Source organism: Malaclemys terrapin, chromosome 18, assembly GCF_027887155.1.
Source record: "Malaclemys terrapin pileata isolate rMalTer1 chromosome 18, rMalTer1.hap1, whole genome shotgun sequence".
Taxonomy (NCBI): Eukaryota; Metazoa; Chordata; order Testudines; family Emydidae; genus Malaclemys; species Malaclemys terrapin.
The window spans coordinates 22,963,660-22,978,050 of NC_071522.1; the positions used below are offsets into that span (position 1 = coordinate 22,963,660).

The 14,391-nt window shown below is 47.0% G+C and overlaps 1 protein-coding gene across 1 annotated transcript in view; it reads right to left on the reverse strand.

The window, feature by feature from the left end:
- Nucleotides 1-14,391, reverse strand: part of MPO (myeloperoxidase) — a 54,107-nt gene that overhangs the window by 12,425 nt on the left and 27,291 nt on the right. The window contains exons 6-8 of the mRNA XM_054008342.1: nt 13,947-14,153; nt 10,771-11,086; nt 7,040-7,200 (exon numbers count right to left, since the gene is read on the reverse strand). Coding sequence (XP_053864317.1) covers nt 7,040-7,200; nt 10,771-11,086; nt 13,947-14,153 — 684 coding nt within the window. The remainder of the gene's footprint in view (nt 1-7,039; nt 7,201-10,770; nt 11,087-13,946; nt 14,154-14,391) is intronic.

A 14,391-nucleotide genomic window follows, 5' to 3' on the forward strand; every position in this document is an offset into this window, starting at 1 on the left:
CAGTGATGCATCCTTGGGCAGGCCAGATTTGGGTGTCAGCACAAAAGTCCTCTGCATATGGCTGTGGCTTCCCCAGCCATGCTATGGTTTCAGAATCTCAGCTTTCATTACAAATAACAAAGTTTCTACCCCTCATGTTTGCTCAGAAAAGAATTAAAACACACCCCAGAAGGCTACTGTGAGCACATCAGACCTGTCCTCTACTTCCTACACTGGCTTACCATAGGTTTCAGAGTAGCAGCCGTGTTAGTCTGTATCCGCAAAAAGAACAGGAGTACTTGTGGCACCTTAGAGACTAATAAATTTATTAGAGCATAAGCTTTCGTGGACTACAGCCCACTTCTTCGGATGCATATGCTGTAGTCCATGAAAGCTTATGCTCTAATAAATTTGTTAGTCTCTGAGGTGCCACAAGTACTCCTGTTCTTTTTGGCTTACCATAGAATTTCACATTAAGTTCAAGGTCTCAGTCCTAGGGTATCTAAAAGACTAGCTAAAGCTCCCAGATGAAACCTGACATCAAAACTCCGCTCCCCTGGGCACAATGGAACTCTCAACAATCAGAGTAATCCTGTAGGAGACAGGATTTTTTCCAGGGTTTAGTCCAAGACAGTGCAATGAAATCCCCCAAGAACCAAGGACCATCCCAAATCTCTTCGCTTTCCACTTCAGGTGCAAGGCACATCTCTTTGACCTTGCCAGTCAAACGGGGCTGGTGGTTCCTAAAAGATGTAATACTAGAGGCTCAATGTCAAGCTATTCCCAGGCACAGGAAAGAGAAGAAGAGCCGCGGGAGGCCCATGTGGCTGCACAAGGAGCTTTGTAACTATCTAAAACCCAAAAAGGATCCATACAGGAGATGGAAGGAGGGGCACGGCACCAGGGAAGGATACATGGGAATGGCGTGATTGTGTAGGGACAAAATCAGGAGAGCCAAGGCAAAGAATGAGTTACAGCTGGCAAGGAACACTGGAGACAACAAGAAGGGGATCTACAAATGTGTCAGAGAAAAAAGGAAGATGAGGGATGCTGAGGGGCCGCTGCTCAATGGAGAAGGTGAGCTGGTAATGGAAGATGATAGGCAGGAAGAGCTGCTCAATGCCTACTTCGCTTCAGTCTTCACACACAAAATAACGTGACTGGACGACTAGTGAAGTCATTGTAGACAATAAAGGGGAAGGGACGCAGATCGGGATAAGTAAAGAACATGTCAGAGATCTTCTGAGTAATTGGAATGAATTCAAGTCAGTGGGGTCTGATGTTATTGTTCCCAGGGTGCTGAAGGAATTAGCTGGAGAAATCTCGAAGCCACGCGCAATAATATTTGCAAACTCATGGATGACAGGAGAGGTCCTGGAAGACTGGAGAAGGCTAACGTAGTGCTCATCTTTAAAAAGGGGGAAAAGGAGGAGCCAGGAAACTATAGACCAGTCAGCCTGACCTCCATACCTGGGAAGCTACTAGAGCAATGTACAAAACAGTTAATTTGCAAATACCTGGAGGCTGAAGGGTGATCACTAGCAGCCAACATGGATTTACCAAGAACAAATCACACCAAACCGCCTTGATTTCCTTCTTTGACAAGGTAACTCGTTTAGTAGATGGGGGGAATGCAGTGGACATAATATACCCTGACTTTTGACACAGTCCCACATGACATTCTGATAAGTAAGTGGGAGATGGAGAAATGCGGGCTCGGTGGAACGACCATTAAGTGAATACATAATATGTTAAACAACCACAAACAAAGAGTAACTATTAATGGAATGATGTCAGATTGGAAGGCAGTCTTGGATGGAGTTCCACTGGGATCTGTTCTGGGTCCAGTGTTATTTAACATCTTTATTAATTTCCTGGATATAGGAATGGAGAGCACACTGATCAAGTTGGCAGATGACACAAAGCTGGGGGTGGTTGCCAACACTTTGGAGGATGGAGCTAAAATTCAGAAGGATCTTGATAAACTGGAGAACTGGGCTATAGACAACAAAATGAAATTCAACAAAGACAGATGTAAGGTGCTACACTTTGGGAAGAAAAACCAACTGCCCAAATGCAGAATGGGGGCTAACTGGCTTGGCAGCAGCACTGGTGAGAAGGCTCTGGGGGTGGGGGTGGATCACAGCTTCAACATGAGTCAGCAATGCCATGCAATGCAAAAAAAGCAAATACAGTTGTAGATTGTATTAACGGAGGCACAGAGTGCAAGTCACAGGAAGTGACGGTACTGCTCTACTCGGCGCCGGTGAGGCCTCAGCTGGAGTCCTGGGTCAAGATTTGGTCACCAAGGTATAGAAAGAATGTGGAGAAACTGGAAAGGATCCAGAGGCAAGCGACAACGATGATCAAAGGGATGGACCGCAGCCATATAAACAAAGGCTGAAGGAACTGGGTATGTTTAGTTTGGAAAAGAGGAGATTCAAGGAGGCTGTAATACGATCTTCAAATACTTAAAAGGCTGCCATAAAAAGGATGGAGAAAAGTTGTAGTCTCTTGCCACAGAGGCCAGGACAAGAGGAAAAAGGTGAAAACTACAGCAAAGCAGAGTTAGATTAAATCTCAGGAAAAACTTCCTAACTGTAAGAGCAGTAGGACAGTGGAACAGAGGCCTCGGGAGGTGGTGGAAACTCCTTCACTGGAGGTTTTCCAAAGGAGGCAGGTAACAGTCTGTCTTGTATGGTTAAAACCAGTGGTTCTCAAACTTTAGCAAGCCGAGGACCCCCATTTTGATTTAAAATTTTTCAGGGAGCCCGAAGGCCCTCCGCTCAGCCCTTGCCCCGCCCCCTTCCTGAGGTCATGCCCCTGCCCCGCCCCTTCTCCAAGGCCTCGCCCCTGCTCACTCCATACCCTCTCCCTCCGTCACTAGCTTTCTCCCACGCTCACTCACTTTCACCTGGCTGGAGCAGGGGGTTGGGGTGCAGGAGAGAGTGCAGGGTGCAGGCTCTGGGAGGGAATTTGGGTGCAGAAGGAGGTGTGGGGTGCAGGCTCTGGGAGGGAGTTTGGGTGCGGGAGCAGACTCTGGGCTGGGGCTGTGGGTTGAGGTGCAGGGGGGGTGAGGGGTGTGGGCTCCGGCCGGGTGGCGCTTACCTTGGGCAGCTCCCGAAAGTGACTGGCACATCCCTCTGGCAGCGGCTTCTAGGCTGGGGGTCCAGGGGGTCTCCGCACGCTGCCCCGGCCCTCAGACACCGCCCCTGCAGCTCCCATTGGCCACAGTTCATGGCCAATGGGAGCTGCAGACTCAGCACTGAGGCAGCGCACAGAGACTGCCCCCCAGGGGCCGCAGGGACGTGTCGGCCACTTCCGGGAGGGGCACGGAGCCAGGGCAGATAGGAGGCCTGCCTTAGCCCTGCTGCATCACCAGACTTTTAGCATGCAGGAGGCCCTGGGAGGGTGGGGGAGGAGTTGATGGAGGGAGGGGGAGATCAGCGGGGCCCCTGGACCCCCTGAGGTACCCTCAGCGACCCCTAGGGGTCTGCAGACCCCAGTTTGAGAAATCTGGTTTAGACACACGAAATCCTTGGCGGGGGTTAGACTAGATGACCCTTGCAGTCCCTTCTATCCCTCTGGTTCTGTGGTTCTGTGATTCACTAACATCAACACAGAGCAACAGATACATTTATAAAAAGGAAAAATCCAACCTACAAACCAAGAAACTCCACTGTACCTGCTTCTCCCTCTAGGAAGAGGACGAGAGAACAACCAGCACGTAACAGATGTGTAGTCACATTGCTTTATGTGCGACAGGAAGGTGTTCAGATGCTGTGGTGATGAGCAAGTATCAACACTATAGAAACTAGAACAGACAGCGGGGGAAAGAGCAGCCACAAGTGCCAGGGGGAAACTGCCTGGCCCCAGACTTACCACTGGAGTAGATCCGTCCCCTGCTGCTCTGAGTTGGGGGACTGGCTGACGCGGGGCTCTGATACCCCACTGGCCTCTCTCTTGGGGGGGCTTAGATGCCCCTGAGCTCTGCTCCTCCCCTCTGGCCTTTGGGCTCCACAGGTCAGATGAGGGCAGAAAGTGCCGGTGTCTCCCAAACACCATCCACTTGTGGCTCCAAAGAGAAACGCTGTTCCCAGAAGCCTGTGCAGATCTGTGACATCCCTTCCCTCCTTTCTTACATACTACAGCCAATTTGCAGAAGAGTTAATAGTGCTGACATTTAAATTATCGCCATTATTGAGCACCCCAAAGCAATGAATGGGGCAGCCCACGCATCTCAGAGCTATTGTGTCAAGCTCTCTGAAGATTCAGGCAGGCATCACACTCATTTCACATTTTCAAGGTTTTCTCTACAACTATAAAGGCTGGAGTTAAAGCTGAGTAAAACTCAGAATTTCCATCCTGTGGGAAATGGCAATATTTCAACATTTATATCCAACCCTATCAGAATGAAAAGTTGAAATTTCAACAATGTTTGCAGAACAAAATAGTCCAAAATATTTTGTTTAGGAAATGCCAAAATCAGAGCAATATCGGGCTGGAAGGGACCTTGAGAGGTCATCTAGTCCAGTCCCCCCGTGCTGGGACAGGACCAAGGAAACCTGGACCATCCCTGACAGATGTTTGTCCAACCTGTTCTTAAAACCACAAGGGATGAGGATTCCACAATCTCCCTTAATAACCGGTTCCAGTACTTCACTATCCTCTGAGTTAGAACGTTTTTCCTAATATCTAAAGTAAATTTCCCTTGCTGCAGATTAAGCCCATTACTTCTTATCCTACCTTCAGTGGATGTGGAGAACAACTGACCACTGTTCTCTATAACAGCCCTTAACATATCTGAAGACTGTTATCAGTTCCCCCCCGCCCCCCTCAGTCTTTTTTTCTTAAGACTAAACATGCCCAGTTTATGTCCTTATCAAATCTTTGATCATTTTTGTAATTCTCCTCTGGACTCTTTCCAATTTATTCACATCTTTCCTAGAGTGTGACACCCAGAACTGGACACAGGACTCCAGCTGAGGCCTCACAAGTGCTGAATAGAGCGATACAATTACCTCCGGTGTCTCACATATGACACTCCTATTAATATGCCTCAGAATAATATTAGCCTTTTTCACAGCTGCATCATATTGTTGACTCATATTCAATTTGTGATCCATGGTAATCCCCAAATCCTGTTCAGCAGTACTGCTATATAGCCAGTTATTTCCCATTCTGTAGTTGGGCATGTAATGTTTACTTTCTAAGCAAAGTACTTTGTATTTGTCTTTAATGAATGTCATCTTGTTGAATTCAGACAAATTCTCCAATTTGTCAAGGCTGTTCTGAATTCTAATCCTGTCCTCCAAAGTGTCCTCCCAGCTTGTTGTCATTTCCAAATGTTAAAAGCATACTCTCCACTCTATTATCGAAATCATTAATGAAAATAGCAAATAGTACCAGCCCCAGGACAGAGCCCTGTGCGGCACCACTACATAACATCCTCCCCTTGGTAAGAACAAACCGTTGGTAACCACTCCTTGAGTATTGTCTTTCAACCAGCTATGCACCCATTTTATATGAATGTCATCTAGGCCATTTTTCTCTAGTTTGTTTACAAGACTGTCATGTGGGACTGCGTCAAAAGACTTAGTGAAACTGCAGTCCATCGGAAAATCGTTCCAGCTGAAAACTCCAAACCAGCTACCGTTGAAGACTCTTTTCTAATATTAAAGGGAGAATCTGAAGAAGTGGAGCATAAGAAAAGTACTGGTTCCCCCAACACGGTATTCCCTGGCCTAATACGGCCCTGCAGACGGTGGAGTTGGCTGGATGTGCTGTTGATGCAGAGAGACGCTGTGCACTGCTACGGGCTGAAGGAGCTTTTCTTCCCCATCACAACAGGGGGCCACCAGAATAATTGTGATCCCTTGTGTGCACCCCCAGTGTGAACTGTCACTGAGCTGCCCCTTCCACAGGCACAATCGAACGTCAGAGCAATGTTAACCCAAGGCCCATCCAGCATTTGCAAATTTAAACCTACAGCATTTACACAGGTATATTCGCCCTCCTACTTTCTTTGTTCCCATAATCCTTAGAGAGGTCTAGGCCGGAAGTCTGACAAGACAGACAAGACTCCCCAAAGTGAAAAGGGATTCCCTCACCTGCCTAACTCAGCAGTGGCCATTGTGCTCTTGCTTTCAGACAGGGAGTCGCTGGGGGGCTGGCATCTGGCATCTGATTGCTTAGCCAAAAAGGAACATTTCCCAAAAGTTCTAAGCAGCCGACGAGAGGGTGTTGAAGAGGAACACCCTTCTCAGCGTCCCTCAGCTACTGACATAGCTGACATGTATGTGACACCTGCCATCCCAAATACTTCAAACAGATATACAGTATCATTTCACCCACCACGGAAAGGCAGACACCAATTGCATGAAATATACAGCTTCTTAATATCTATTACAGGGGTAGGCAACCTCTGGCACACGTGCCGAAGGCGGCACACGAAGCTGATTTTCTGTGGCACTCACACTGCCTGGTCCTGGCCACCGGTCCGGGGGGTCTGCATTTTAATTTAATTTTAAATGAAGCTTCTTAAACATTTTTAAAACCTTATTTACTTTACACACAACAATAGTTTAGTTATATATTATAGACTTATAGAAAGAGACCTTCTAAAAACACTAAAATGTATGACTGACACGCGTAGAGTGAATAAATGAAGACTCAGCACACCACTTTTGAAAGGTTGCTGACCACTGATCTATTATATCCAGGGGAATTAAGAGATGTCAAACTGGAATTTGGCCAAGCCCAGCACCTACTCCCCTCTGAACAGTGCCAAGGACTATCTGTTGACCTGATGAGGTCATAGCTTGGTTTCAGACAGCATCTCCAGTAGCACAGTTCCCCAGCACCACATTGGCCATTGGTTCAGAACTGACTCAGAAGGAAAAGCACCACCTCCCTTAGCCCTTTTGCCTCTTCCTGTAGGAACACAGATTTCCCTTGATCATCCCATTTTCAAGTACTGATGAAACCTGACCATGCTTCACTTGTACGATCACAGCCCAAGGCAGTATGGCTGCAGGAAACCGGTCATTACAGCTGGTACCTGGATCGTGGCACCTATGATCTTCCGGGCCTCCTGGTAGAGCTTCTCTCCATCCCACTGTGGATTTAATCTCTTCAGCTCTCTGGCCAAGCGATTGTGTTCCCGCAGAAAGAGTGTGTGCATAGATGTCAGCTCTAGCATTTCATTGGCTCGAGTGTCACCTGTGGAAATCAAAACCATTTATTTCATTCTCCCAGCCTTGTTACCCTTGTAATCACATCTCCTTCCCCTCAACCCCCTACTGCTCCTCCCACTGGGTAGGTCCATGCTCCCTCCCAGGAACCCCATAAGTAACCCTTTCACCCAGCTACTCTTACCCTCCCCGTTAGCCCACAGCCTTTCAGGAATTGGTTTATTTTATGCAGAATTCATATTTTCTGACTTCCACAAACAATGGGAGTATGAAGAGGTTAATTCCTAAAGTGTCATAAATGTCTCAGCCAAATTTACTAACCACAGTAACGCAGTCTGTGCTGTGCAGAATTAATGCAACGCATTGGCCTAGCATGGGGAGGTGTCCTAGTGCCGCTCCTCACACCGACAGAAGCCCTCCACTCCACTAACCCCTGCTCCTACTCAAGATCCCTCTGTCTATACATCCCAGGATCACATTGGCCCTTTTGGCCACTGCGTCACACTGGGAGCTCAAGTTCAGCTGATTGTCCACCATGACCCCCAAGTCCTTTTCAGAGTCACTGCTTCCCAGGAGAGAGCCCCCATTGTGTAAGTATGGCCTGCGTTCTTTGCTCCTTGATGTATGCGTTTATATTCAGCCACACTAAAATGCATATTGTTTGCTTGAGCCCAACTTACTGGGCAATGCGGATTGCTCTATATCAATGACCGCTCCTCTTCGTTATTTACCACTGCCCCATCTTTGTGTCATCTGCAAACTTTATCAGTGATGATTTTATGTTTTCTTCCAGCTCATTGATAAAAATGTTAAATGTTATTTAAAAATATTCAATAATGTAGGGCCAAGAACTGGTCTCTGCGGCATCCCACTAGAAACTGACCCACTCCGTGATGATTCCTCATTTACAATTACATTTGAGACCTGTCGGTTAGCCAGGTTTTCATCCATTTAATGGCACATTTTGTTATCAATCTAGTTTTTTAATCAAAATGTCACCAGGCACCAAGTCTAAATATATTACATTGCCACTGTTCTCTTTATCAACCAAACTGGTAGACAGATTAAAAAAAGAGCTCAAATCAATTTGATAGGACCTATTTTCCATAAGCCCTTGATGATTGACATTAATTATATTAGTGTCCTATTAATTGAGTCTCAGATGAACGGTGGCAATATTTTGCCTGTGCTTGACGCCAGGATGACACGGAAGAGGGCTAATAGGATAATGGTTTGTGCCTAAACATCATGGTAAGCAGATGACATGTATTTTGCTCTCATTGGTCTGGTTAGAGCCCATCAGGATTGGCCACCTTGTTTGCAGAAAGATATATAATCTGCAGGGATGGCAATGGAATGAAAGGCCTGAGATATAAAAGTGAGGGCAGGGACATAGTGAGAGAAGTGAAGTATTTCAGCCAACTTGGGGTAATTGGGGTGGAAGCTTTATGATCCAGTGAGGTTTTCAAACTCCCCTGATGCAAGATACCAATCCCACAGGCAATTGGGGTCACAGCAAGAAACCATGGAGGGGGTATTAGGAGGGAGTGGGTTCTGCTGAACATGATCTGACACCTTGCACTCCCCTGCAAGTGTGGCTGACACACAGGCTTTCAGAGCTCCAGTCCAGAAGGACCCCAGGATGGGAGGCTTGTGGGACCCATGTGCTACAACTAGGTGTCCCTAAACAGGCTCTTTGCACCTGCTTTCTCTTTCTTTCTTTCTTGGGCAGTCTGAAGACTAGCTGTGACAATAAGGACCTGACAACCCCAAAAAAGAAGGTTTAAATGCCATCCCCCAAAATAAGCAGTTAAACCAACTGATTGCATCCAATGTTATTTTACTGTAAGAGTATATTGGGTAAAGTCTTTTATGAAAGGTTGCAATGCACTGAACTTACTAGTAATTATGAGCTATGTATACAGCGTATGGTTATGAATGGACGCACTGTATATATAGAACATTGTAATTATAACTGTGGTGCAACTTTCAGCCGCACCTCACAGTAGGGTGAGGAAGCCATCAGGCACAAAGGAGCTAACCCCATAACCAGCCCAGACCTAGCCATTCTCCAGTTCAGAAACAAACCACAAGGAACACTCAAAGCAAATGGGAACAGCATGAAACTGAAAAGAAAATCCCAGTCTTTGGAACCCAAGAAAAGAGGGAGTTTTCCGCTAGTGACTGAAGAAAAAACCCTACAAACCCTTTTAAAATGGAAGGAGTTTGTACTGAACTTGGGAGACGGTCTCAAGGTGGAAGGCTGTCCATGAGTGCTGGATCCCTCCTAGAGCGAGGGGCTATGCTGGGAAACTGTGTGAAGGCGAGAGATAACTCTGATTAGAAAAGGGATTTTATCCAATATGAAAGTGTAAAGCCTCAGGTTGTGTCTTTTCTGTGTAACTTCTGTCTGTTCACTTTCCACTTACCAATTCATCTCTCAATCTGGGGCTTTTCTATGAAATACATTTTTTATTGATTTCTGTCCCAAGCTGGTGGGTGTTGTGCCCAAGGGAGCCGATAACTGGGACGGCTGCTTTCCTGCCTTTGGTGTCACCAGGCAAAGAGTGGCTAGACTGGTAAGAGCCAGGGTTGGCTACTGTTGTCAGGGAACCGAACCAGAGCTACACAGCACAAAGGCCCCCGAAGCTACAGGGCAGGTAGTGACAGAACCCCTCAGTGGTCTGGGTGAACCCAAAACATCGCACTAGCTCACTATTAGACCTGCAGTGACACAAGCATGTGCCAACAATGGAAACAGCTTCATTGTAGCATGAAGAAAACAAGCCAGAGGAATCCAGGCCGCTGCATTCCCATCCTACAGATGTGGGGAGCATGCGCCAGGGGCTGAATGCAACACTACTAAATATCCAAAGACTCAGAGAAAAGATCCTCTCCTGTCCCCTCCTCCCTCGCTCAAGGGGACCTTTCTTTAAGGGAATCCTGCTGGACTGGCTGTGTCTCTTGTTTATGGCCTTTTCTGCTACCATTCTCCATATCATGGTGCAGGCAGGAGCACGCGCGGCAGTGACAGAGGTGAGCTCTTTATTAGCAGTGAACCAGGCTGACGCGGACGAGTCTGCCCGAGCTCCACCAGCAATGACATTGTCAGTATTACCACTGAGGTGTCTTCAAGCCTAATAGCTTGGGGTTGAGCCTGCTGCACTAGCTTGGCTGTGCTTTCTTCCACAAGCCTGGCCTCTGATGCTTGGCCTTTAGCACTACTGGAATGTGCCACTTCAAGCCCTCGCTCCCTCAGTATTGTAGAGCAGCTGCTGGCCCTGTTTGAGCTCTTGTGAGCACAGCTCTGCAGTCCTCGTTCCAGTGCTGGTTTGGGGTTATTGTTCAGGAGGTACCATATCAAAGAAAGAGAGAGATTGCTTCTTCTCACCTTTAGAGAGAGAGTTTCTTCTCATCTCTAGACCCTTGTCTATTACAACCTGACCTGATCTTTAGAGAGTTCTGCTCTGCCCCCTTTTCCACTGATTTAATTGTTTGGATTTTTAAAAAAAACCAAGAAACAAAATAGAACCAATAGACTCGTTCACTCTGGGTCTCACTATCAGAGAATGAGAGGTGCTGCAGATGCACGACTGACCTGCAATAAAACATCGGATTTGAGCTGTTTTGTTGGTGAGGAGACAGGGGTCTTTCTCCAAGTTACCAAATGGCAGTAATTCCAATCCCTTGTCAGTAAATTGCTGGTTAACAGCCATCAAGCCCAGCTGGTTGTCATTATTCCTTAGTTTCTTAGCCAACGGTTCTTCACTGCCGTACACCATGCTGCCATCGAGGAAGGCTGTGAGTGCATTCATCTGGTTTCGAATCTCTCTGCCCATGGTGCACGCAGGGGCTGAGCGGGTGAATGGAATGCAGTCACTTGGGTCTTTAATTCGTGGATCATTGGGTGGAATCTGCAGCAAAAGATGAATGGGATTAATTACCACCGAGTGCAGAAGCCATTCTCCCTCCCGGAGCAGCATTTCCTGCCCTGCCCCACACTGAAACAGCCGCAGTTTCTAGTTAGATTTAAGCGGTGGCTGCACATAGAGTGCTTTGTTAATCCAGTCGCAAGGTGACAAAGGCCTGGGTCACTGCAACAAGCAGAGAAATGGTCACAATCCTACGGGCAGCTGCAGAGAGGAAAACAGCCAGCTGGTCACTGCTCCTGTGTGACCGTCCAACAGCCAAATGGAGCATAATGAAGGTCTCCATCAAGGATCATTCCCACTCTTCACCAAGGGCCTGGGTCTGGGGGTGCCGAGGGCACTCACTGCCCACAGGAGGGCCTCGTTCACTGCAGTCTGGGATGCAGGAGTAATGAAATGGGGTTTCCTTATTCTATGACTGTACTTAGCCTGCCCTGGTTGAAGGATCTCTATAACTTGAACCTCACTCACTACGCATGGGGTAATGATGCCAAATCCAAGTGAAGGGGGGGGGGGGCAGGGGCAAGGGCCCCTACCTGGTGGTGAGGACTCTGTTTAAGGATCTTAGATGCCACTGGATCCTCACTTTCGTCCACTGGCCCCTCTGATTGTTTAGCAGGCTTCCTGCTTCTGATCTACTTAAAAATTTTTTGCTGTTAGATTGTGAGTCTTTTGCTAATTGCTCTTCAAATTCTTTTTTGGCCTCCCTAATTATAATTTGACACTTGACTTGCCAGAGTTTATGCTCCTTTCTATTTTCCTCAGTAGGATTTGACTTTCAATTTTTAAAAGCTGCTTTTTGCCTCTAACTGTTTCTTTGACTTTGTTGTTTAGCCACAGTGGCACTTTGTTGGTCCTCTTACTGTGTTTTTTAATTTGGGGTATACGTTTAGTTTGAGCCTCTGTTAGGGTGTTTATTTATCAGGTTATTTTTAAAGACTGTCAAGGGCTCCCAGAGCATCAGGCCAGCACTCATGATTGTAGTTGGTAAAACATCCAAATAAATAAATATAATGCATGAGTTAGCATAAGCCTACCAGGGAATTATGACATTCCAGACCAAAAATTAAGATAAAATTAATATTGCAAAGTGAATCACTCCAAAGTTGGGAATTTCCAAATTTAAGGTAGACTCTGCCCCATTTGAATGGATATGACCCAGTTTTTGCCTATATGATCATAAACTATTATTAGCCTAATGCCAAGTCGTACATCTAGGAACAAACAGTGTAGGGCATAATTACAAGGTGAGACTGAGCTCTGGAAATAAATGACAGTGGAAAAGAGTTAGGACTCATGGTGAAGACCAGCTGTACATGAGCTCCCAGTGCAATGTTGTGTCTGAGAGGGCTAATGCGACGTATCTGAGCAGGACAATATCAACTGGAGAGGTGTACGGCATGATTGAGACCACTACTGAATACTGTGTGCAGTTTTGGTGTTCACACATTAGAAAAGGAAATAGATTGGAGAGGGTTCAGAGGAGAATTATTTGACCTCTGGGACCTGCCTTGCAAGAAGAGATTAAAGGAGAGAAGAGAAGGTTAAGAGGTGACTTGATCATAGTTTATAAGAAGTCATATGAGGATAAGATTTCTGAGAGCAGGGGCTCTTTAATCTAGCAGACAAAGCACAATGAGATCCCGTGGCTGGAAGCTGAAGTTCTCTGGCCTGTGCTATACAGGAGGGCAGGCTAGATGATCATAATGTTCCCTTCTGACCTTAAAATCTAAGAAACAACACCCCCACTCTCCTCTTAGTCATAGCAACATGCCCTTTGGGAGGAAGACTCACTTGGAGGTACCTGCCCATGGAAAAGGGCAGGGAGAGATTCTGACAAACCCAGTCCCTAGAGGAAATTGATCAAGGGGAATGATCTGTATGATGGGATGGACTGCACCCTCAGCAAGTTTGCAGATGACACCAAGCTGGGGAGAGAGGTAGATATGCGGTAGGGTAGGGATAGGGGCCAGAGTGACCTAGACAAATTGGAGGATTTGGCCAAATGAACTCTGATGAGGTTCAACAAGGACAAATGCAGAGTCCTGCACTTAGGACGGAAGAATCCCATGCACTGCCACAGGCTGGGGACCGACTAGCTAAGTGGCAGAAAAGGACCTGGGGATTACAGTGGAAGAGAAGCTGCATATAAGTCAGCAGTGTACCCTTGTTGCCAAGAAGGCCAACAGCATATTGGGCTGCATTGGTAGGAGCGTTGCCACCAGATCAAGGGAAGTGATTATTCCCCTCTATTCGGCACTGGTGAGGCCACATCTGGAGTATTGTATCCAGTTTTGTATCCCCCACTACAGAAAGGATGTGGACAAATTGGAGAGAGTCCAGCAGAGGGCAACAAAAATGATTAGGGGGTTGGGGCACATGACTTACTAGGAGAAGCTGAGGGAACTGGGGTTATTTAGTCTGGAGAAGAGAAGAGTGAGGGGGGATTTGATAGCAGCCTTCAACTACCTGAAGGGGGGTTCCAAAGAGGATGGAGCTCAGCTGTTCTCAGTGGTGGCAGATGACAGAACAAGGCGCAAAAGTCTCAAGTTGCAGTGGGGGAGGTCTAGGTTGGATATTAGGAAACACTATTTCAGTAGGAGGGTGGTGAAGCACTGGAATGGGTTACCTAGGGAGGTGGTGGAATCTCCATCCTTAGAGGTTTTTAAGGCCTGGCTTGACAAAGCCGTGGCTGGGTGTTAATTTAGTTGGTGTTGGTCCTGCTTTGAGCAGGGAGTTGGACTAGATGACCTCCTGGGGTCTCTTCCACCCCTAATCTTCTATGATTCTAAGGTGAGGTGCCCCCTCACTCTTCTGTTCCCTCCAGGAGAAATCCTGACAGTACCTTGATGGGGAAGCAAGGTGGTTCTTTGGCACAGCTGATCTCACAGTCCACTCTGCTGCTGAAGGAGACTGTTGCTGGAGTCGCAGGGCCAAAGTCCATGTCATGGTCAATAAACTGGCCCCACTGCATGAAGATGAGCGACCTGGCCCTATCCAAGACGAGCTGATCGGTGGGAAAGCGCACAATCTGGTTTGAAACTGCTCGGACCTGGAGGGATTAAAGCAGAGAGTGTGTGTGTGTGTAATATGATGGGCTAGGAACATGTGTTCTGTCGACAAGATTGGGAAGTCAATTCCCAGTGCCATCAACAGGTGTCTAAGTGAGATGGCAGCTGCTCCAATTTCCTTTTTAAAAATACAAACATTTAAACGGTGAATTCTTTGTTTGCTTTTCCTGCAGGCACAATTCTGGACTCCCTTACTAGAGGGTTCTAACTCTTCATTTA